This window comes from Acinonyx jubatus, chromosome C1 (assembly GCF_027475565.1).
Source record: "Acinonyx jubatus isolate Ajub_Pintada_27869175 chromosome C1, VMU_Ajub_asm_v1.0, whole genome shotgun sequence".
NCBI classification, from domain to species: domain Eukaryota; kingdom Metazoa; phylum Chordata; class Mammalia; order Carnivora; family Felidae; genus Acinonyx; species Acinonyx jubatus.
The window spans coordinates 19489389-19513167 of record NC_069381.1 but is presented as its reverse complement, the minus strand read 5'-3'; the positions used below and the strand labels follow the sequence as shown (position 1 = coordinate 19513167).

The window sequence follows — 23779 nt, the reverse complement described above, 5'->3', positions numbered from 1 at the left end:
AGGGCTACTGGAGGGGTTGTGGGAGGGGAGATGGGCTAAATGGGTGAGGGGCATTAAGGAATCTACTCCTGAAATCATTGTTGATCTATATGCTAACTAACTTGGATATAAATCAAGAAAATAAATTAAATAAACTAAAAAAACCCCAGTAATAACTGGCCAACTTCCAGCAGGGGGCCTCCATTCGCACCCCTGTGGGTTTGAGAGCGGCTTCCCCACCAGGGACTGGGCAAGATTCACCCTGTGTTGTAGGCTCCCCAGGAGCGCAAGAGAAAACTCTTATGGGGAGCCCCTCTTGTCAGGGCAATGGCGGGGTGGGCTTTGGCCTTCCCCGCAGTAATCAAGGTCCGAGTTTAAGCCCACCTCGTCACCTCTTTGGCTCTGCGCCAGATGCCAACCCCTCGGGCTAGGCCCCACCCACTCCGCAAGACCAAGCCCACACCGGTCTTGATCCCGCCCCTGCGTTCTAGCCCCTCCTTCTCGGGGGAGGGGAGAGACCTCTCATTCCTCCCTGCCTCTTGACCCCCGCAGGACCTAGGTTCCTCTTTCCCCGCCCACCTCGTGCAAGGCCAGCATGGGGGCTGCCAGCACCCGGTGTACCCCTGGCGCCTCCCCATGCCTAAAGAAGTAGCGCGGACCTGACTGAGAGCATGGCCTGGGCGGGGGTGGGCGAGGCTCTGGCGGAGAGGCCCGGGTTGGGGGCGGCCCCTGCGGAGCGCACCCCGTGCCCTGCGCCGCGCACCCCGTGCCCTGCGCCAAGGGTAGCATCTGGGTCAGTCCCCCGCCCATCCCGAGTGCGGGCGGGGCTGCTGTTTGCTCCGGGGGGCGGGCCGGGGAAGGCGTTTCCCTGCAAATAAGCGGATCCGGGTGGCCCCCGTGGCTCCGGAGCGGTCTGGTGTCCCGAAGCCCGGGGCTTTGCCTTTGCCATGGCCGAGCGGCACGGGGGCCTGGGGGCACGCCTGGCCCGCCGCTTGGCAGGGCTAGGGCTCGGGAGGAAGCGCAGGGGGAAGAGGACCCCGGAGGAGGCCAGAGCTCGGGATAGGTGAGGGGGATGGAGGAGGGCCGCAGGGGCTCCCCTTGGCCCTAGGGATGTGTGTGTGCGCGCGCGCGCGCGTGTGTGTGTGTGTGTGTGTGTGTGCGCGCGCGCGCGCGTGTGTGAGTGAGTGAGCGCGTAGTGGATGTTCAAATAAGCATGTATGAGTGTCTCGGAGCATAAAAATATACGTGTCAGTGTACTAAGATTTTGGATACGTGAATGTGAAAACGATCTTTATAAAAGTATCTGTGCTCTTTTAAAACTTTAAAACAACTTTTGCAATTCCGTAAACGCGATAGGCGGCCTGCAGACAGTGATTTCCTCTCCTGACACAGTTTAAAGGCAAATGCGGTAGCTCCCCCCGCCCCTGTGGACTTTGATTCTCACATCACAGTCCAGTTTACCTCTGGTCTTCGTTCCCTTTGTCATGAGCAGGACAGGTACCTGAATTGCCTCCAACTGCACTGCATTTGCCCTTACGTGCCACAGAAAGGATTTCCCCTGTCGTCCCAGACTGTAATAACAATAAACTTTATTTGCCTTTCATGCCCTACCTGGATTATCTCGTTTAATCCTCACAGCAGCTCTTACGAGGCAGGTATTTCATGTGATTCAGATATAGAAATGGAGGTTCAGAGAGGTGAAGTCACCTGCCCAGTCACACAGCTGGGAAGTGGCCGAGCCTGGTTACAGGCCTAAGCGGCCTGACTCCAGAGCCTACATCCTGAAAGCCCTGGATGTGCTAGAGAGATTTCAGGACTGCAGAGCCAGGGGGCCAGAGCCTCATCCTAACCCTAGGTGCCACTGGGCTTGTCACCTTGAACAAATTGCTTCCTCTCTGAGCCTATTCACTGGTGGCTAATGTCTAAGTGAAAGGGAAAAGGCTCTGGATGGCAAAGCTGAATGGCTGGGAGGGAGGACAGTGAAGAGGATCCCAGCAGCTCACAGTGGAATCTGAAAAGAGCTAGGAATGTGCTCTCAGGCACGGGGTATTGTGTATCTACGGAGTTATCCAGCAATTTGTTCTGATCTTATCATGACAGAGCTGTCTTTGGCCCCTCTGGGAGGGGTGGGAGCGTGATGGGGGCAGAGTGAGAGGAGGGGTTGTACTGTTCTTCCACACCAAAGAGAGAGGGGAGGGGAGGGCCTAGCCACCCTGAAAGCCTGGAAGCCTGGATGCCCCGGGAGGGGAGTACCCACACCCTGACACTGCCCTGCCCGCCCCCACTTGGAAGACACACCCTCTCCCATTACCCTGTATGGCAGGAACCTGCCCTATAGGCCCAGGTGGCACTGCCCCTCCCTTTCCCCACTTGAGAGGAGGCAGGGTTGGCATGCAGGTGAGTCAGGGGTTGGGAGGACAGGGGAGGGACTGCACATGCTCGTGGGCCAGCGTGATGATACATCCCATGCATGCACTTGGAGTTGATTCTCACCAGACGTGGGACTAGGACTCCAGCACTAAGGCACAGGCCTCTGATCCCTGCTGATTGCCTGGAGTTGGGCGCAAGGTGCATGGAGGAGGCAGTCAAGGCACTTCCCCATCTTGCCCCCATTAGTGCTGTGATGTCTAACCAGCTTTTGGAGTGGGACGGTCCTAGTGTCTTAACTCCAAGGGTCACTAGCTGTGTGACTCCAGGCAAGTCACTTCACCTTTCTGGACTTCGGTTTCCTTACTGAAAAACTATGGGCATGATATCGACCTTCTAGGATTATTGTGAGGCTCGAAGAAGATCATATGAGCACCATACCTAAGGCTAAGCCCGGCATGGCATGGGGAGGGCCTCCACAAATGGCAAGCTTTTGAATTATTGAGGTGCTGTCCTGCTTCTATATTCTGACCCTGCTACAGACCTAGTCCTCATTTTTGCCTCAAGCTTATCCTTGTCTCTTTCTCTCTCTTTGGGAGTACACAGCTGGGGGAGGGAGCAGAGAGGAGGCTGCTGCATAGACCTTGCCCCACTCGCAAGGTTTCAGGAGCTCAGCCTGCCTGTGTGCCCTGAGAGAAGTGGGGAAGGACCCCAAGTTCCAGTCTAGGGGTGGGAGAGGAGGAAGCTACTTCACTCCCTTCCCTTTGCTTCCTTCCTAGACCCTGGGGTGGCCAGAGCTGCCCTGACCTGGCCCAGGGCCTGGGCAGCACCAACAATGTCAGCCTCAAGGTAAGAAAGAATCCGAAGGGGTGGGAGAGGAGGAGGGCCAGAAGCTTGGGGAGGAGCTGGGCAGGCCCTGAGAACCCGGAGTTCTCTCATCCTCCCTCTGCCACTGATTCACTGTGTGACCCTGAGTAGATGTCCCCCCTCCCCCACCTCTGAACTTCAGTTTCCCTATCTGCAAAATGGGGACAATAATGCAGCTCAGAGGTGTTGTGAGAAAGAAAGTAAACATGTAAAACATCCAGCATGAGGCACTAGCTGTTCTGGAAGCATAAGCTTCGTAATGCTCAGGCCCTCTGGGGAGGCACTGAGGGCCAGTGCCTATTCCCAGGACCCCCTTCTCCACCCTCCCTCCTCTAGCTTGACCTTGTCTCATCCTTGGCCCCCGCCTTCCTGGCATGGCTCCCCAGGGGGTAAAGCTGGGCCAGTGGTTTAACCCTCTGGCCACAGTATCCCCATCTTCAGTGGGGACCCGAGCCATGGCTTGAACAGTGACAGGGTGTCCTCCCTTTAGAGAAGCAAATAGCCTTCTCTGGAAATGGCTCAAGCAGCCATGTGTCTGTGGTCCTGAATGCCATTAGTAATAACTAGCATTTAATTGAGTACTCATTATGTGCCGTTTACCCTGCACGGCTTATCTCCTACAGTCTTCACAGCACTCCCAGGAAGCAGGTACTGTTATCATCACACCCATTTTACACACGGGGACACTGAGAGTGTGCCAGGAAGTACCAGAGCTGGGATCTGAGCCCGGGTTGCCTCGCTGCAGGCCCCTACATTAACCACTGTACCCTCTTGAGGTGTTTAGCCCCTGAGGAAAGAGAGACTGAATCTATTTCATAGATGAGTAAATTGACGTATTTGGGATCAAGGGCCGCTGCTAGGAGGAATTTTGACCCCAGACGTGGCTCCTCTGTTGCCAAGGACACAAGCCTGTCCCTGAAAATTGGTGGTTTGGGGAGCAGTGTCCATATGGATCTGGGATCCCTGGCCCTGTCTTCTCATTCCCACGGCCCAGCTGGGCCCCAGAGGAAGACAGCAGATGGAGGTTAGGTTTGCCCCACTTTCGGGGGAACCCCCTTCCCTGGCTCCCCCACGGCTCAGGTGCACCTCTGCGCCCAGTGTGTTTGGAAATCTCAGGCTGTGAGGGTACTGGGGAGGGGGCTGCGAGCTGTCTGGAAGCCCGAAGCAGGCAGAGGCCACAGGCACTTGTAGCACGCATGCCCATGCAGCCCCTAATCCCCAGAGCAGCTGGTGCCACAGGGCCAGAGGCCTGTGGATGCCTGGGAAGGCAGCAGTCGGCCTGAGAGTTGGGCCCTCACTGAGTGACTTTAGTCAAGTCAGTGTCCTCTCTGGGCCTCACTTTCCTCATATGTAGAATGGGAGGGGGTGAGTTAAATGCCGTGGGCCTTCCCAGAGCTCTGCCCTTTTGTCTAGTTCTCACGGGCCTTACGGCACCTCTGCTCAGCTTCTCCTGTGCCAAGGAGGGCAGTCAAGGGTGTTCAGAGGCACTTGGGGGGACAGGAGAAAGTGCTGTTGCCGGACCCCTGTCTCTGCTTTCCCCCAGGCCCAATCCCAGAGCTGCTCAGAATGGGACCTTCGGGCAGGGAGCCGTGGTTCCTGGCTTTGGAAGAGACGACACAGCTCAGGGGGACCCACTCAACCCCTGGGGCGCCTATGGAGGCCAGCTGTGGGCAGTGCTTCTGACCTGGCCAACTGTGCCTCTGTGGGACCGGAGAGCCTGGCGCTGGCAGCAGAGACTGCTAGAGACTTGGCCCTCGTGCCCGCTGCTGCTCCTGGGTGTTTGGAACAAGGAACCTCAGGCTGCGCTTGCCTGCAACCCCCCTACACTGCTCCAGACGTTCCTCTGAGGCCTGAGCCACACGGCCACCTGGAAGACCTGTTGCCCCGCCCAGCATCCTTCCCCACGGCCCAGGGAGCAAAGGGCGAGCCTGTGCCAGCAGGGCCGGTGCTGCCAGATCCAGCCCAGACCCTGCCCCGGAGTCCCTCTGCCAGGAGGACCCGCTACCACATCACTATCACCCTACAGGGCCATGGGCAGGCACCTGGGGAGGAGCACGAGGAGCCTAAACCGGCCCAACCAGCTCTCCACCCCTGCGGCCCTGAGGAATCCAGGGGCTGGCGGGAGCCTCCCCAGGGGCCCCGCCCCATCACGGGGTGCCTGACAGACCTGCCCCAGGAATCCCGGCCGAGAGCCCCACTGCATCGGGAGATCGCAGCCCAGCGGCAGGAGCTCCGGGCCCACCGGACACCTAGATCCCCACACAGACGGTGAGTAGAGGTCAGTCCCCACATGGGGCGACAACAGGAGGGGAAACCGGCCTGGCTGTCCCGCTCTCGGGTCTCTGGTCTCTGGGCTTTTCCAATTCAAGGCTCATTCACTCAGCTCCCTGAGCATGAGCTGACTGTACCATCTCCTCCCGACCCCAGCTCTGCCCTCCTCTCCCTCCCCTCACCCACAGGCTGCCTCCAGGAACGACTGCCGCTCTCCTCCTCTGTCCACCTGAGGAGGGAGATAGCCTGTCATAGAAGGGATGGGGGAGGGTCACCTTCTCAGCAACACCCACCACTCACTCCCTGGTGCTGTTCAGGAGACCTCAGACCCAGCCTGCGAATGGACACCCAGCCTAAGCGCTGGGTGTCCGGGGGCAAGCTGCTTAACCTCTCTGGGTCTTGAGCTGTTGAGTAGATTTGGTAGCTGGAGGTGAGGAAGGAGGAGGTGGACACAGGACATGCTTTGAACTCCAGGAGTTGGTCTGTCCAAATAGTAGGGATGCTTGTTACTAACGCCTCGGTCGCAGCGTAATTACCCTACCTGGCTCTGGGGTGGCTACCATAGGAACAGCGCAAGGCTCCCAAGCCTTCGTTTTTATTTGTATTGAAATGACTCTCCTGAATCTGCCTGGTAGGCCCAGAGCTAGAAGGGTGGGTCCCCTCAAACTCACTGAGGAGGGGGTAACATCTCTAGGGCCGCCAGGCCTCAAACCGGGCTCTGAAAAGTTCCTAGTGATGATGGTGGTGGCTATTATTTGTGGCTTGTTTTCTAAGCATAATTCGTTTCAGTCCTCAAATAGCCCCATGAAGTAGGACTAAAGTTGCTCACCGCCCCCATTACAATAGGGACACTAAGGCTCAGAGAGGTTACATCACTTGCCCAAAGTCAACTAGAAAGCAAAGGGGTCCGATATTTGAACCTGGATGCCTGTGCTCTAACCACTGCTTTATCCTGCCTCTCCCGGAGGCTTCGCTGGTCCTGTGCAGACAGCAGAGGGTGGAATGCGGTTGCCGTAGAGGGTTTTCAGGGACCTCGCGGAGGTGGATTTGGCAGCAGCAGGAATGCCCAGACCCCTGGGCAGGAGTTGGGGTACCTCGTCCTGTGGCAAGGAAGAGGGAGAGGTGGACCCGGGCTTGCTCAGAGACCTGCTCCAGTGCCCCAGCTGGGAGAGAAGGGCTGCAGAGAGAGGGAAGGTAGGCAGCAGAGGCAGACCTCGGAGAGGAGAAGGAAGAAGCAGTAGGTTCAGCTGAGGGGACCTGGGCTCTATCTGCCACTCCCTGGCTAGTTGGGGACTCGGTAGCTAATGACAGACTCTAACCAGAGGCTAAGGCTCAGGTACAGAAGCAGGAAGCAGACCTCCAGGGATAGCCTCCTTCTAGGTCCCCTTTCTGGGGAAGCATGTCTGGGCCAGGATTGGCAGATATTGGGACAGGGGGGAGGCGCGACACAGTTGGGGCTGTAAGTGGGAATGTGTAAGATACGTGTGCGTCCATGTGTGTGTCCGTGTTCAAGTGCAGGCAAATTTCACGAGGAGGAGGAGGGGGACGGCTGTGAGTGGCCTGTGTGTCTTGTGAACAGGCACGTGTGTCATTGTGTCTGTGTGTTTCCGTGCGTGTGTGACCTGCATGTCCGCTGTGTCTCTGAGTGTCTGTAACTCTGACTCTGTGTCTGACCGTGTGGGTCCGTGTAAGCGTCCCGGTCTGTCTTTGTGCCTGGGTGACTCGGTGGGTCCGTGCTAGTGACTGTGTGTCAGTGTGTGCCTGTATGACGCAGCGTGTGTTTGTGGGCCTGTGGGCCTGTGGGCTGGTTTGGCCTAGTTTGGGGGTGACTCACAGGTAAGCGGGGAGAATCCAGGACTTGTTGGGTTAGACAAGGCTCTTTCCCACACTCCCCCCACCCCCTCCTCAGCCTCTCCCTTTTCCTGCCCTACACACCTCGCTTGGAGGTCACAGTCACCCTGCCAACAGGTCCATGTTGGTCTGGGCCCCTGAAAAAGAGATGGCTGTGGGAATGAGGACTTCTGCTAGCCTAGAAAGGGCATCCTGGGTCATCGGGGGGTGTCTTCAGAGCAAGGATGAAAGGGGGAAGCTATGGGCAGGCAGATTTCCAGCAGAGTTTGAAGAACACTTTAGCAGTCATGACTGTCCAGGGATGGGACAGGTCAACTGTCAAATGGTGACCTCTGTATCCTAGAAATGTGCAGGCAGAAGGCGATGAGCACATGTTTATGGAATGAGTGACTGGCAGGGGTGTTGCTCACGGGCTGGGCTGGCTTGAGAAAGGCGTGGAATCCTACTTGCTGGCAGGTCATTTACAGTATTTGATCTGATGACCAGTGGCTTCCTTTGAAGCTCTTCTTCAGTTGCTTTGCCAAAACCAATGGGGCCTTCCAAATGTGGTTCCTGTTTTTAAATCGAATTCTTTGATCCCTGGACTCCTAGGATACCACTTCTGGGTACAACAAAGCAGGGCCTAGCACATCACCTAAAACTGTTAGCATTGGATGAATGAATGAATGAATGAATCAATCAATCAATCAATCGATCAATGACTTAAAACCCAGGCTCTGCCACTTACTATCAATGCCCCCGGGGGTAGGGAATCTCACTGAAATCGTACTTACTATTTTTTCAGAAATTAAGAGGAGACTCAGTGGGGGGCTCAGCGAAAAGGTGAGCTCCTTGTCAGGAGTCCCAGCAAGCAGACAGGGTTCTGATGGAAGAAAAGGGACCCCTTAGTGAGGACAGGAGGAGGCCAGGGCCTCAGCCAAGGGCTGTGATCTAGGGCCTCAGGCGTCTGGTTGTGTCCTGCTCTCAGGAATTCTGGTCTGAGGAAAGGATTGGGGATTCATGTCAGCCCCCTACCTTTCCCATTCACAAGGCCGTTCCAGGGCACTCATAGCTTCCATGGTTCTGGAGTCAAGCAGGCTTCCCTGGGCCTCAACCCCTTTCATCTCTGCTCCTCATAAAACCTGAGTCACTGTGAGGGCCACAGAGCAGGATCAAAGTTCTGGGTTCCACCAGGCTCTCAGGAGGGAAGAAGATAGAAATGGGGGAGGGAAGTTGGGGGCATAGGTGCATTTCTGGCCTTAGCTTCTCTTATAATGGCCCTCAGGGGCTGCCTCATGGATAGGAGGAGTGGCCTTAAAGACAGGCTGGCCCTGAGGCTAAGGATGAAAGGCCTGACCTCTTGGGTCCTTGAGATCTGACAATAAGACTGTCTAGGTCAGTGCAGCTTGGAAGTTGGGGTGGGGGCTGGGTGGTCCCTCCAGGACTACTGTGGTTCCCTTTAAAAGTAAATCTCCAGGGGCGCCTTGGGTGGCTCAGTCGGTTGAGCGTTGAGCGTCGAACTTCTTCAGCTCAGGTCAGGATCTCGTGGTCTGTGAATTCGAGCCCACGGGCTCTGTGCTGACAGCTCAGGGCCTGGAGCCTGCTTCGGATTCTGTGTTTCCCTCTCTCTCTGCCCCTTTCCCATTCATGCTGTCTCTCTGTCTCTCTCTCAAAAATGAATAAATGTTTAAAAAATTTAATAAAACAACAAAAAAAGTAAACCTCCAAACCAGGGTCTCCGTTCACCAGATAATTACATTAAGGAGTTTGGTTTGGTGGTTAAGCATATAGAGTTGGGGTTCAGTCTTGCCTCTGCCGCAGTGTGATTCTGGGCAAGTTTCTTTTTTCTTTTTGAGAAAGACAGAGAGAGTGCAAGCAGGGGAGGGGCAGAGAGAGAGGGAGAATCTCAAGCAGGTTCTGCGCTGACAGCGCAGAGTCTGGGCGAGTTTCTTAACCTCCCTGAGCCTTTTTTTGTCCTCTTCTGCAAAATGGGAATGTTTGTTTATAAGTTATTCTTTGAGGCATCAAATGCATGAGATTCTTTTGAAGATTCAGTAGGACAATGAACATAAAGCAGCTAGCAAGCCTGGCCCAGAGTAAGCCCTCAACACATGGCTGTTATTATTACTATTACCATTCTTTTTAATGTTTATTTATTTTTGAGAGAGAGAGAGACAGAGCAGGAGAAGAAATGGGAGGAGATAGCAGAGAGAGAGGGAGACAGAATCCAAAGCAAGCTCCAGGCTCTGAGCTGTCACCACAGAGCCCGACGCGGGGCTCGAACCCACGAACCGTGAGATCATGACCTGAGCCGAGGTCGGATGCTTAACCACCTGAGCCACCCAGGTGCCCCTATTATTACTATTTCTATTAAACCAGAGAGATTCACCTGAGAGTTTCTAGAGAACAGAGGTCTTCTTCTTAGGCAGTTGGTATTATGACCCCCTATCCAGTAAAGGAGGTAATGGAGACCCAGAGAGATCGAGGGAGTGTCAGAAAACAAAATAAGACCCAGGCCCCGGCTCTCAAGATCGGAATTTGAGATGTGTCTACTGAAGAGGCTCACAGGAATAGCAGGATATGCTCAGAGCCTTGGCCTAGGGGACAGGAGGAAGCCGTCTGGACACGGACTCAGATGTGATTTCTTTTAAAAAAAAGATTTTTTTTTAACGTTTATTTATTTTTGAGACAGAGAGAGACAGAGCATGAACGGGGGAGGGTCAGAGAGAGGGAGACACAGAATCCGAAACAGGCTCCAGGCTCTGAGCTGTCAGCACAGAGCCCGACGCGGGGCTAGAACTCACGGACTGCAAAATCATGACCTGAGCCGAAGTCGGCCGCTCAACCGACTGAGCCACCCAGGCGCCCCTCAGGCGTGATTTCTAACCACAGCCTGGCAACTCAGCATCTCCCTCACCCTGGGCCCGCCGCTCCTCTTCTCTGACCCTCAGTTTCTTCATCTGCACAAATAATCCCAGAGGAGAAAATTGAGGGAAAATACATTCAAATCCAAAGTGCTGTGTCCTGCAGGGCTTCGTTCAGGCCCACAGATGCACTCAGATGTGCACTTAGGCTTGGATAGCTATCACCAACATGCTCTTGCCGGTACACGCGTGTGCACGCCTGCTACCATTTGGTCACGGTTCTCCGAGGCGACTGTGGGAAATCTATGCGCCAGTGGTTTCCTTTTTACTTTTTAATGTTTACTTATTTTTGAGAGAGAAAGAGAGAGCTGGGGAGGGGCAGAGAGAGAGGAAGACAGAGGATCCAAAGCAGGCTCCGTGCTGTCAGTGCAGAGCCCGATGCAGGGCTCGAACGCACGAGCCACGAGATCGTGACCTGAGCTGAAGTCAGACGCTTAGCTGACTGAGCCACCCAGGTGCCCCAGTGGTTTCATTTTTAAGCGACTTTTCATTCTTTTTCTCTCCTGGAGCCGGACAATAACTATGAAGCATATCCTTACCGTTCCAGTTTTGTGGCTGGGGATCCTGAAGCTCGAAGGGGAGAAGCGGTCGGCCCAAGATCATCCAGCTAGTAAGCAATAGGGTCAGGGGAAGCTCAGCTTTGCCTGAGGTCACAGCCCACCTTTCCTTCCCTTCCCTTATAATGGTCAGGAACAGGATCAAAACAGTTGCCTGGTTTTCTAGTTTTTGGCTCCTTGGAGGACTAGACCCAGGGCTCCTTGGGCAGAGTTGCAGCCCCTTCCATAGACCAGTGAGTCTGCCCCATATGCTTTTTTGCCGTCTCCCTTCTCTCTCCTTTAGGCTCAGGCCTCAAGTTCACCCCTTGAAGAACCCCTGGCATTGGGGACCATCTGAAAGTGGGGAGATAGTGGGAGAGCTGGGAGTATCACGCCCATTTTACAGATGAAGAAACAAAGACCCAAAAAGTCAAATGACTTGCCTGGGGTTACTGAGCTCGGGCTTGGCAGGGGTGGTGCCTCTGTCCTGCCGAGAATCACTCTCACCACCCCCTGACTCTGTCTCTCTTCTTCCTGGCACCATCTGCAGGCAGCTGGACTACAGTGAGCCAAGGACGCCTCAGGACAGGTTGCTGGGGCCCAACATGGAGGAGGCAGGTGGGCCCCCAGCTCAGGCTGAGGCTCCAGTGGTGAGTGCCACGCTGATGTGGCGGCGGCCCCCTGCCCAGGAAGAGATGAGACACCGTTTTCACAAGGTGTCCCTAGTGTCGGGGGCCCGGATAGAAGCCCCCCCGGAGGAGATGCTTGAGTACAGCCACGGCCGAGAGGAAGTCAATGGTTTTGCAGCACGGGAAGAAACAACGATAAATTGCCAGGGACCCCGGGATGAGGCTGACTCCAGGAGCTTCCAGAGCCATGGGCCCATCTTTTCCAAGAAGTACATACTAGCCCCCAAGGAGAAAAGGCCAGTGGGAAGGCTGAAGGAGGCCGTAGGCCAGGGCGATGGCAGTCCCCAGGAGCCCAGGACTGAGCCAGCAAGCCGGGGAGCCGTGGCCAGGACTGAGATTTTGGTGCCCCTGCCTGGGCCCCGCGAGCCAAGCCCCCACCCGGGTGTAAGTCTCATCAGCGGGAGCCCCCGGAGCCTCGAGGAACGGCGAGTGACACGCACTGTGCAGACCACCGTGGTGGTGGGAGGGCACGTGGAGCGACGGGTGAACAGCTCTGTGACTGTGGGGCCAGTGCTCTCGGGCGAGGCCCTGCCACGGGGCCGCAATGTTGCTCGCGTCGCACGGGCAGTGGCGGTGAGCCCCCAAGCTGAGGGCTCACCTAGCCGCAGTCAAGCCCGGGAGCTGATTAGTAGCCTTGTGCCTGGCGAGCGTAGCCTACCTGCCAGCCGGCTTCCTAGGCCCACGGCTGTTGTGCCAAGGAGCCCGGGTCTGGGCAGCACGGTGGGGGCAGCCTTGGGGCAGCTGCCTGACACGGGGATGGCAGAGCCAAAGGACAGATCTGCTCTGGCCCCTGCACGCGTCCCAGAGGATGTACACCCACCTCAGAACCTGGACGTCCCTGCAGCTCACCCAGACCAAGACCAGAGCAGAGCCCCAGAGGCCAGAGCCTCTGAGGTCCCAAGGGTGCAGGGAGCCCCCCGCTCCACCCAGCTCCCTCTCCAGACTTCTCAGGACCATGCACCATTACCTTCCTCTCCCAGACACCAGGCCCATCCCCCCTCCCTGGGCCCAGCCCATCCTCCAGAGCAGCCTGTGGTGCCTACTCACCCTAGGACCCAGCTCAGTGGCAAGCCCAGGGGACCCCAGGCGCTGCCCTCCGTAAAGAGGGAAGGACTCACAGATCCCTCTGCTCTCACCATCCCGCCCGCGGTGAAGACCGAGGTTGTTGTTACAGTCCCTGGACAGCCTCTTGCTCCATCTTCTACAAGGAGGAAGGCTGTCCCCAGCTCAGGAGGGCTTTCTGCTTCGTCCCCCCCAAGGAATAAGTTTGTTCAGGACTCTGAAGATGTCACTATTTTCTCCTTTACCCAGAAAGAGGGAGCACAGGGCCCTGGTGTTCTGGCTGACCCACCCTCCGCCCAGAAAGAGGTTGTGCAGGGTCGCAGTGCTCCTGTCACCTCATCCCCCAAGCCAGCCAAGGTTGTCCAGGCCCCAGAAGGCAGCCCTAGCTCCCAAAAAGAGGCTGTCCAGAGTATGGAAGGCGGCCTTGCTCCTCTCGTCAAGGATGAGGCTGTTCGAGGCCTGACTGCTTCCACTTTCCTATCCCCCCAGCAGGGTGAGGTTGTTGGCGGCTCTGCAGTGAGCCCCATCTCATCTCCAACCCAAAAGGAGGCTATCCAGGGTCCTGGTGCTTCTGCTGCTCCGTTCTCCACCCAGAAAGTGATTGTCCAGGACACTGCTGTTCTCCCTGCCCCCTCCTCCGTAGGCAAGTTGTCCCCCAGCCCGGGAGGTCTTCCTGCCCCAGTACTGATGGGGGCAGAGGCCAGTCTAGAGTCGCAGCTTGTCCCTGACTCCATTGAGGGCAAGATGCTCCCAGAGACAGCCAAGGAGGAGGAGGTGGCCCTGGCTGCTGACCTGGAGATTTTTCTGGATACTCTGCGGAGCATGGAGCCCCCGGAGATCCTCCGTACTCACCGGCTGCCACGAGCCCCCCGCTCCTCCTACCTGGCCATGTACGCCACGTTGCCCGCCATCGAGGAGGACCAGCCTGGATCGTGCGTGCTGGGACCCGGTCCCCAAGAGGTGCCCACACGAGAAGAGAAAGAGGAGGAGGAGGAAGAAGAGGAGGAAGAACCAGAGAATCCTTACTTAAGCGATGATGAGAAGCTCCAGCGTAGGCAGGAGAGCTCCAGGCCCAGCTCCTCCTGGGCCTCTCGCCCTGCCAGGTCCCCCCAGGCCTCTAGTTCTCCTCTGGAGATGATGAAGAAGCACGTAGCAGATGCCAAGGGCCCCCACCCAGAGCTGGGGCCCGAGTGGCAGGCGGGGAGCAGGCCCATTTCTCGTCTTGGAGGCAGCCTTCTCTTTGGAGGTCGGGCGCCTGGCACCCAGAAGGCCCCCGCCTTGGAACCACTGGGCACAAAACTGTCTGCTCTGCCACCCCACATGGCACCAGGGCTCAGGAAGGTGCCAGGACAGCTGCCTCTGCTCTGCAGTGAAAGGCCACTGCCAGAGAAACCTGCATGTGCCCGGCCCCTGGAGGAGTGGGTGAGTGAGGCCTTGGGTGAGCAAGGGAGGGTGCCTGGCCTCGCCTGGGGCAGGGTCTGGATGGTATGAGGACCATGGTGCTGGGAACAGAGTCTCGAGAAGCCAGAGGATTGGGTCTGATGTCTAGTTCAGTGTGACCTTACACAAGCCACATCTTTCTGGGCCTCAGTTGCCCTATTCACACAGCAGAAGGTTTGCACTGTGAAGTCCAAAGGGCTTAGTGGCCCTGATCTCTTGGAAGCTGGGGAAGGGGAGCAAGAGGCACCCACCCCTGGGATGGGGTGACAAGGTCCCTGGAGGTTGGTGACATCCTCTGCAGGCCAGCTCCTTGGGAGTGGAGGCCAACAGGGAATATGTGGGATCCTCGGAATGGCAGGTTGTGGGAGGCGGTAAGGAGGCAACTCCGTAAGACTTTTTATCACCTCCATGCCAGAGCCCAGCATTGAAGACCCAGGGCAAGCGGAACACCAGGCCTGGAAAGGTAGGGTGGGCACGTGGGGTGGGGGGGCAGCCGGAAGCAAAGACCTAGGGACAGGGCCTGAGGATTTCCTCTGTGTCTTCTCCAGATGATCCTCTTCTCAGAGCCTGGCTGCCAAGGCAGCAGCAAGGAGGTCTGGCAAGACGTTGCCGACACCTCCGGCTGGGCCAGCATGGCCTCCGTGAGGGTGGTTCGAGGCTGGTGAGCGCAGACTGCCAGGGTGGGGCTGGGGGGCTGCTTGTGGACCTGGGGGATGCCGGGGCAGTGAGATGTGCCCAGGCCAACCTGGCAGAAACCCCTTTCAACCACCCTGCCTGTGGGTACGTCCTCTCCCCATCACTGACCCTGGGTCTCTGTGCCCACAGTTGGGTGCTATACGAAGAACCAGAGTTCCGGGGCCGGAAGCTGGTCCTGCCGGAAGGAGATTTGGAACTAGGAGCCCTGTCGCCAGCATGGAGCAAGCAAGGCATTGGCTCCCTGAGGCGGGTTGTCCGGGTGAGTGGCTGGGAGCGGGGGTCAGATGTTGCCCTGCCTTCCCCAGGCCCCAGCTCCTGAGGAAGGGGACAGCCGCAGGTGCCTGGAGTTGTCTATAGGTAGTCACCTCTAGCTTCTTGACCTCCAAGCCACCTGGGGAAGAAAGAGGTTTTGGGGTGCACAGCCTGGCTTGGGGAGGGGCAGGCAGAGGCCAAGCCCCAGCTTCGGAAAGCAGCCTGGGGAAGTCTGAGCTGGCGTTGGAGAAGGTTCGGTTAGAGCAACAGAAATGAGGGGAAGGGTCTGTGGGTGCTGGCCCACCACCCAGGGCCCAGGATTTCAGGCCCACATGCAGACTTAGGGTGCCACAGACGTCTGTTCATTCATTTGCTCACTGATGCTGCTTAGTAGTTTGCTGTGTGCCAGGCACCATGCCAGGCAGTGGGTTGGAGGAGGAGACCTGCCCTCTGCCCTCTGCCCTGCAGGACTCATGCACATGAGCGTATGAGGGTTGGGTTTGAAGCCGGAAAGCCATATAAGCAGATTAGGGATTTATAAACATCCCTCTGGCTGCTGGGAGGAGAAATCCCTGAGCCGGGAACATGAGGCAGGGCTGTGATTTCCAGGTGAGGAACCCCTCTGAATTTTGAGGGAGAGGTGTGTGGTTTGAAAAGGCATAGTCAAGGGGCGCCTGGGTGGCTCAGTCGGTTAAGCGGCCGACTTCGGCTCAGGTCATGATCTCGCGGTCCGTGAGTTCAAGCCCCGCGTCGGGCTCTGTGCTGACAGCTCAGAGCCTGGCGCCTGTTTCAGATTCTGTGTCTCCCTCTCTCTGACCCTCCCCCGTTCATGCTCTGTCTCTCTCTGTCTCAAAAATAAATAAACGTTAAAAAAAATTAAAAAAAAAATGAAAAGGCATAGTCAATATTCTAGTTTCATATCCGTAAGGTGGGGGAAAAATACCGTTTTCATAACCCAAATTTACAAACTACCAAAATTAAGCTGGGTAACACCATCTTGACCACCAGGGAGACACAGAAGAGAAAGCAATAGCTCTGAAAGCAAGGCCGATCAGATTTTTTTTTTTTTTTTAATGAAAGTACAAATAACCCTAAGACAGAGCTGTTGCAATCCTCCTGGTAAGAGAGGACGAGAGCTGACGAGTCTTAACTAGGGCAGTGGCCCAGCTATGCGAAGGGGGAATAGTTTTGAAAGCCTCTCCAGAAACACCCAAGTGTTTGTGGACAATTTATTGTGAGCTTCTCACAATAAATTCATCTTCATGTAGGAGGTAACGAGGTACGGGAGAAAAAAAACAAGGGCTTTGAAGTCAGGTGGACCTAGTTTCATGTCATTCGTTCAGCATTGATTGGGCGCCTAGTGTGTTCCAGGCACGTGGGAGGTGCTGGTTGCAACAGAGAACAAAAACTACATTGCTCTGTTCTTTGCCCTGCTACGCACAGGCTTTGTGCCCTCAGGCAGGCCGCTCAACTTCACTGAGCCTCACTTTCCTAGCCTGTGAATGGAGTCATAACTCCCGTTGGGAGGGCCAAGTGGGATGGGGTAGGGCACGCCCTTAGCAGCGTCCCCTGCCCTCAGTAGATACTTCCTAAGCGTTTGATGAGGAGTGAGGGAATGAAAACGATCCTAGTGGGGAAGAAACACCCAGAATGCAGATAGGATCCGCTGCTGCCTAGGATAAGATGTGGGTAGAAGCCAGTCTGGACAAGGGCGGGAATTGTATACAGAGGAAGAGTCAAAGTTAGGCCTCAGGAAGTGGCTGTCCATCCAGTTCGTCTCTCAACCGGGCTGGAAATCAGGCTATCCGGGGCATGGCAATTGGCAGGCTCTTGCTGGGAACTTTGGTAACCGGTACCAAAGGCCCAGCACCAAAGAAAGGGCTTTGGTCTCAGGCTTGTGTGGCCGACCTTGCAGAGAACACCCCAGTCACCTTCCTGGCTTCTGCGGAGATGGCCACAGAGGTTTCCCAGAAGTTCCCTGGGGCCTGGGCTGGACAGACTTGAGGAAGCAGATACTGGTGGGGAGGTAGTCTCTGAGGGGTTCTGTTTTACTCTTCCTTTTCCACCTCTCTCCTTCTGCAGGACTACATTACCCCAGAGATCATCTTGTACTCTGAAGAGAGCCTCAAGGGGGAGCAAGTGAAGCTAACAGATGCCTTGGAGGACCCCCAGGGCCTGGAGAGGCCCCTGCGGGTGGCATCTGCCACTGTCTCTGCAGGACTGTGAGTCTGGGCTATTCTGGAATCCCTTCATTTGGCATTCATTGTGCTGGGGACATAGAGGTGATAGGACACAGCTCTTGCCCTCAAGAAGTGCTTAGTCTACTGGAGGCAACAGTCGAGTAAGAAGACAGTGGCAGAGTTCTGGGATGGGGGAGCATAGAAAAGCACCAAACCAGAGAAGAGCACCTGAAGTCAGAGAAGCCTTCTTGGAGGAGGAAGCACCTCAGCTGGGGTGAATTGGCCCCAGAAGAATCTCAGCACAGTGAGAGCAGGGCACGAAGGGCTTTTGTATATTTTGTTCACTGCTGTATCCCTGATGCCTGAAGCAGAGGCCGGCACAGGGTTGATGCCCCTAAATATTTGTTAATTGAATGGGGAAGAGTATATCTAGCAGAGGGAACAACACCCACCAAGGCCCAGAGGTGAGAGATCTAAGCCTTGAAAGTTCAGTCTGGCCCAAGAAGGCAGCAAGTGGGGAGATGTGAGGCCCAGGAAGAAGGCAGGGAGACAGATCAAAGGGCCTCTGTGCATCTGGGCTGTATTGTGGGCTAACGGGGAACTACTTGGGGTCCCTAAGTGGGTATGTGTGCAGGAGAGAACTCTCCAGCTGCTGCATGAAATTAGAGAGTGCCAGGCCAGAGGAAGGGGGGACTGATGGAGTGGTTACTGCAAGAGATTATGGGGGCCTGGGGTGCCTGGGTGGCTCAGTCGGTTAAGCGTCTGACTTCGGCGCAGGCCATGATCTCTTGGTCCATGAGTTTGAGCCCGGCTTCGGACTCTGTGCTGACAGCTTGGAGCCTAGAGCCTGCTTCAGATTCTGTGTTTCTGTCTGTCTCTGCCCCTCCCCTCCACCGTGCTCTGTCTCTGTCTCTCTCTTTCAAAAATAAATCAACATTTTAAAAAATGAAAAAAAAAGATTATGGGGGCCTGAAATATCCCCCAGCATCCCCTTGCTGGGGGGCCTCTTCTCCTAAAACTTCTTCCCTCTAAGCCTTCCCCCCATCCACCAGTCTGTGTCCCTGGGTATCTGGGATACAGCCGCCTCTCTGCCTCCCCCCCCACCAGGTGGCTGCTGTACCCTAAACCCTTCTTTGAAGGCACTCCCTACATCCTGGAGCCTGGAGAATACCCCACCTCGGAGGCCTGGGGTACATCAGACCCCAGTGTGGGCTCCTTAAAGCCCATGAGATTGGTAAGGGGCAGGTGGTCCCAAGTTACCTTGTCCTGGAGCCTGGGGGAAGAAGCAGAGCCTGGGAGCTGCTTCTGGGGACGGGGGCTGAGGACAGGGGGAATTAACCCAAGGGATGGGGGAGAGGGAAGTCACGGGGTTGGCCATTTTTAGGGGGGTCTCAGGATCAAGTAATTCCTGAGTCACCAGCCCCATCTGTCTTCCTCTATCTCTGGGCTGGTGTCTCAGCTCTGTCTCCTCTGCAGGGGTGCCCAAATGTGGAGAAGCCAGGGGAGCCCAAGGTAAGAGTCTGGGCTGCAGGGTCAAGGAGGGCCTTTGGGTGGGTTGTGTGTATTTGTATGGCTCTCATAGGCTGAAGCGGAAGACAGGAGAGGAGAGTGCTGGGAAACAGAAGCTGAGAAGCTGGGTCTGGAAGGGTGGAATCCTATGAGCTCACTGGGAAGTGGCTTCTGATGTGTAAGGACCAGGTCAGAGGTCAGAGAAGAGGCAGGAGTTACCTAAGGGAATGGAGCTCAGTGAGAGAGTAGGAGGACTTAGCTCTGGGCTGACGCTGGGCAGAGCCATCTGGGCTGGCTGAGTGTATTTGGGTCCAGATGCCTCCCCACAACCCTCCCACCACCCTTTCTGCCAGGTTGTGGTTTATGAGGCCACAGGCTTTCAGGGCCAGAGCTGGGAAGTAAGCAGAGACATCTACAACCTTCAGCAGCCAGAGGACAGCCAGAGCCCCCACCTGGCCTCCGTGGGGTCCCTGCGAGTTCTTGGGGGCTGGTGAGGACTCAGAACCTTTCCTTCTACTTCATCCTCCCTTCTGGCCTCTACCCTCAGAGATGGGGAATGCCCCGGGCTGCCTAGGGGTGGGGGCAGCTGTCTTACCCACCCGAGGTCCTTCCCTGACCCTGTCTGTCTGCCTCTGCCTTTCCCCAGCTGGGTGGGCTACCAGAAAGCAGGCTTCCGGGGCCACCAGTATCTGCTGGAGGAAGGGGAATATCCTGATTGGTCACACTGGGGAGGCTATAACGAGGTGCTGACCTCCCTGAGGGTCATCCGGACGGTAAGCAGGAGCAACTGGGCCATCCCTCTGCCTGTGGGTACAGGCGGACTCCCCCCAGTACAATCTGTTGAGCGAAGAGTTTGTGCTCTCTTTCCCTGTTCTCCAGAGCAGCTGGAAGTGTTCCCTGAGGTCTAGCTTCTCTCCGGCCTGCTGCCTTTCCCCGGGCCACACTCACTGATCGCCTCATTCCAAAGTCCCCTGGTGGGCTGCGTCCGCGGGGCCTGGGCACTCCTTGGGGTTTCCGTGGGTGGGCAGGAGAAACCTGACTATCCCTGGGGCCCAGGACTTCGGGAACCCGGCCGTGGTGCTGTTTGAGGCCATGGACTTCGAAGGGCACGGCGTGGAGGTGAGCGAGGCATTGCCGGACGTGGAGCTGGCGCGACACGGCCCCCACACGCAGGCCATCCACGTGCTCAGCGGCGTGTGAGTTACCCTGGCTCCGGGAGCTAGGCGGGTCTGGAGCGGGTCCAGCGGAGAAGCCGGCCTCGTCCTGCTGACCCGCGCCCCGTCCTTCCTGCAGGTGGGTGGCCTATGAGAAGGTGGGCTTCTCCGGGGAGCAGTACGTCCTGGAGAAGGGCGTGTACCGCAACTGCGATGACTGGGGAGCGGGCAACAGCGCCCTCGCCTCGCTGCAGCCAGTCCTGCAGGTGCGTGCCGGCGGTGGGGCGGGGCCATGGGGGAGGGGCTTAGTGCCTGGGAGGTGCCCCCACGGTGGGGGCGGGACTGGAAGAAGCCGGCTCGGCGCGCGTGGGGCGGGGCCTCTGGGAAGGGGCGGAGCTAATGCCTGCCTGAGAAGCGGGAGTGCCATAGAAAGGGTAGGGAAACTGAGGCTAGAGTCTGGCACTCTCCTTGAGTCTCGAAACTTTGGGCCCTCCCTGCAGGTCGGGGAGCACAATCTGCACTTTGTCTCAAAGGTAAGGAGCCTGTGGGGGTCTGTCTCCTTTTCCCCATTCTCTCCCACTGCATCGCCCTCCATTCTCATCTCTTTCTGTCTCTACCTCCAGATTCAGTTTTTCTCCGGCCCCAACTTCCTGGGCGACCACATCTCCTTTGAAGATGACCAGACCTCTCTGCCTGCCTCCTTCCAGCCCCAGTCCTGCCGTGTCTACGGCGGCAGGTGAGGACGTGGGGGAGGTGGGAAGTGGGGCGCACCTGCCCAGAAGTGCTTAACTCAGCTTGGAGATCTGGGCTGCAGGAAGGTCTTTCAAATGATTTCTTTCCTTGGGCTTCCTTGAGATAAGCTATTTTGTCCCGAAGCATTCAATCTTAACACAAAGTAAAATAAAGTTTTAATGGAAAACCTAAAACTTGATGGTATAATATAAAGAACCCCAATCTTGTTTCATGTATCTCTCTGCCTTTTCTTTTTTCTTTTTTCTTTTCTTTTCTCTTCTTTTCTTTTCTTTTCCTTTCCTTTCCTTTCCTTTTCTTTTCTCGTCTCTTCTCTTCTCTTCTCTTCTCTTCTCTTCTCTTCTCTTCCCTTTCCTTTCCTTTCCTTTCCTTTCCTTTCCTTTTCTTTTCTTTTCTCTTCTTTTCTTTTCTTTTTAGTGGAGGATTTAAAATCCCCAACCCTTGGGGTGCCTGGGTGGCTCAGTTGGCTAACCATCCAACTCTTGGTTTCAGCTCAGGTCATGATCTCACAGTTTGTGTGTTCGAGCCCCTCATCAGGCTCTGGGCACTGGGCTGTCAGCTCCGAGCCTGCTTGGGATCCTCTCCCTCTCTCTGCCCTTTCCTTGCTTGTGCGCTCTCTCTCTCTCTGTCAAAACAAATAAATAGACCAAAAAAAAAAAAATCCCCAACCAAACATAAAGTTTCACAGGTAAATACTTCAATATATATCTCTAATAAGAAAGAAACCCTCCCAACTCGCATAGCCACAGTTTATTATCCCATTTTCTAAAATAAATACTTGTTAATATTACCTAGTGCCCAGTCTATGTTCAAATTTCTCCCATTGTCTCAAAAAATGCCTTTGTGAAATTGGTTTGTTTTTCTCAGAATCCAAACAAGGTCCACACATCGCTTTTGGTCAATTGGTCTTTAATTTAGAGTAGTTCCCCTTCCTTCCCTTTGTTTTATACCATTTGTTTGTTTAAAGAAACCCAGTAGGGGCGCCTGGGTGGCTCAGTCAGTTAAGCGGCCGACTTCAGCTCAGGTCACGATCTCGTGGTCCGTGAGTTCGAGCCCCGCGTCGGGCTCTGGGCTGATGGCTCAGAGCCTGGAGCCTGCTTCCGATTCTGTGTCTCCCTCTCTCTGTGCCCCTCCCCCGTTCATGCTCTGTCTCTCTCTGTCTTAAAACTAAATAAAACGTTAAAAAAAAAATTAAAGAAACCCAGTAATTTGCCCTGTAAGTTTCCCATCTTCTGTATTTGGCTCATTGCTTCCTTGTGGTGTCTTTTTTTTCCTTTGTGCCCCATATTTCCTGTAAACTGGTAGATCTGAAGGCTTGATGAGATTCAGGGTGTTTTCTGGGCAAGAAATCTATGTAGGTGGTACCCTGTACTTCTTACTACATTACCTCATGCACAGGTCTGGCTGTCCCACCTTTAATGATATCAAGACGCCTACATTATAAGATCTGCAATTTATCTCTCACCTAATGGTTTTAGCATCCACTGATGATATTTGCCTAGACTCACTATTTCTTTAGAGGTTACAAAATGATGGTTTTAAGATTTAGGGTATTCCTTCTATAGATGTTATCTGGAATACTTCCATAAAAAAGAACTTTCCTTTTCAACTATTTGCTTACCTGAAATAGTTTATACAAAAAAGGCAGTTTGCTCCTTTTCCAAGGATCAATTCTCTTGATCAATTTTCAGGATAATTTCTGAACTGGTTGGTGCCCTAGCAACCTCGAGAGCTGAGTAATGAAGTATTTTTTTTTTTAAGTGTTGTTACGAATGCATGGATTTATATGCAATTGAAATGTCTTAGTGCATTTATGTGCTCTAATCATTCTATCTTTGGCAAATGGGAGCCCCTTCAAATTGCCTGCTTCTGAGATGACTCCAATAGTTTTTTGTGATTTCCTTGTTTTTCTGGTACAATAAGATGCTCTAGGATCACTTTGTACATTTTTCCCCTAAACTTGGAGTCAGTTATGTACCAAGGGACTCTGATTCCAATGGTATTTAGATGGAAGCTGGGTGTTTCAAAACTATAATACTAAATTACTACTAACAGCATAAAGCAGTGAATGCTGTTTGAGGCTTCTCCATGGTTCTTTTTGTCCTCGGGACATTCACTAAAATCCCTTTTGGTATGAACAGTTCAAAATATCATTTTTAAGACATTTGAAATAATACTTTTGTGTGTGTGGTTATGCCACCAACCTGATATACAGTTAGGTTCATTTGTTTTATTTAATTTATTTAAATTTTTAAGAATACTTTTCATTTTTATTTATTTATTTTTTTTTTTAGAGAGAGAGCATGCACAAGTGGGGGAGAGGGGCACAGGGAGAGAGAGAGAGAGAGAGAGAGAGAGAGAGAGAGAGAGAGAGAGTATTTTAAGCAGGCTCCATGCTCAGTGTGGAGCCGACATGGGGCTCGATCCCATGACCCTGGGATCATCACCTGAGCTGAAACCAAGAGTCAGAAGCTCAACCGACTGAGCCACCCAGGCACCCCTAATTGTTTTTGCATTACATAAAGCATTTACAATATCCCTGTCTTAGCTTGGGCTGCTAACAAAATATCATAGACTGGGGGTGGGGGGTGTGTTTGAACAACAGGAATTTGTTTCATCACAGTTCTGGAGGCTGGGAAGTTCAAAGTCAAGGTGCAGGTTCATTTGGCTCTCCTGTGAGGGCTTGCTTCCTGGCTGGTAGCTAGCAGCCTTCTTCCTGTGTCCTCACCTAGTGGAGACAGCACTTCCTCCTCTTATAGGGACACTGTTCCCATCATGGGGCGCCACCCTCCTGACCTCATGTGAACCTTCCAAAGGCCATCGTTTTTGAGGTTAGGGCTTCAACATGTGAATTTTGGAGAGACATTCAGTCCAGAACAGTTCCAAAGCCAAGTCAGTCAATAAGATCTATCTCTATCCCTGCGATCTTTCCCCCCCTCCTTCCCCATAGATAATCTTTTTATTTTTATTTCTAGTGTTTAGTTAATTCATCTATTGTTTTTTCTAATGAAAATATAAGCAAATATACTTTCTTACATAAATTTGCATCTAACTATAGAAACCAAATATATTTGTTGCCCTTCTCCCTCATTTTCTTACACAAAAAGAAGCATACTACAACCTGGTGAGTATACTGAGGACCACTGAATCGTACAGAGTGAATTTTATGGTATGCGAATTTTATCTCAAATTTTTTTTTTCAACTTTTTTTTTTTTTAAATTTTTTTATTTTTGGGACAGAGAGAAACAGAGCATGAACGGGGGAGGGGCAGA

General features: G+C 54.5%; 1 protein-coding gene across 1 annotated transcript in view; it reads left to right on the top strand.

The window, feature by feature from the left end:
- Positions 1-791: 791 nt before the first annotated feature.
- CRYBG2 (crystallin beta-gamma domain containing 2) overlaps positions 792-23779 on the top strand; it is a 29818-nt gene continuing 6830 nt past the window's right edge. The window contains exons 1-16 of the mRNA XM_027059984.2: positions 792-1042; positions 3126-3195; positions 4757-5481; positions 11325-13947; positions 14381-14428; positions 14514-14626; positions 14791-14920; positions 16996-17135; positions 18201-18327; positions 18570-18605; positions 18956-19092; positions 19249-19375; positions 19659-19798; positions 19896-20022; positions 20257-20289; positions 20380-20492. Of these exons, the coding sequence (XP_026915785.2) occupies positions 927-1042; positions 3126-3195; positions 4757-5481; positions 11325-13947; positions 14381-14428; positions 14514-14626; positions 14791-14920; positions 16996-17135; positions 18201-18327; positions 18570-18605; positions 18956-19092; positions 19249-19375; positions 19659-19798; positions 19896-20022; positions 20257-20289; positions 20380-20492 (4805 nt within the window). The 5' untranslated portion in view covers positions 792-926. The remainder of the gene's footprint in view (positions 1043-3125; positions 3196-4756; positions 5482-11324; positions 13948-14380; positions 14429-14513; positions 14627-14790; positions 14921-16995; positions 17136-18200; positions 18328-18569; positions 18606-18955; positions 19093-19248; positions 19376-19658; positions 19799-19895; positions 20023-20256; positions 20290-20379; positions 20493-23779) is intronic.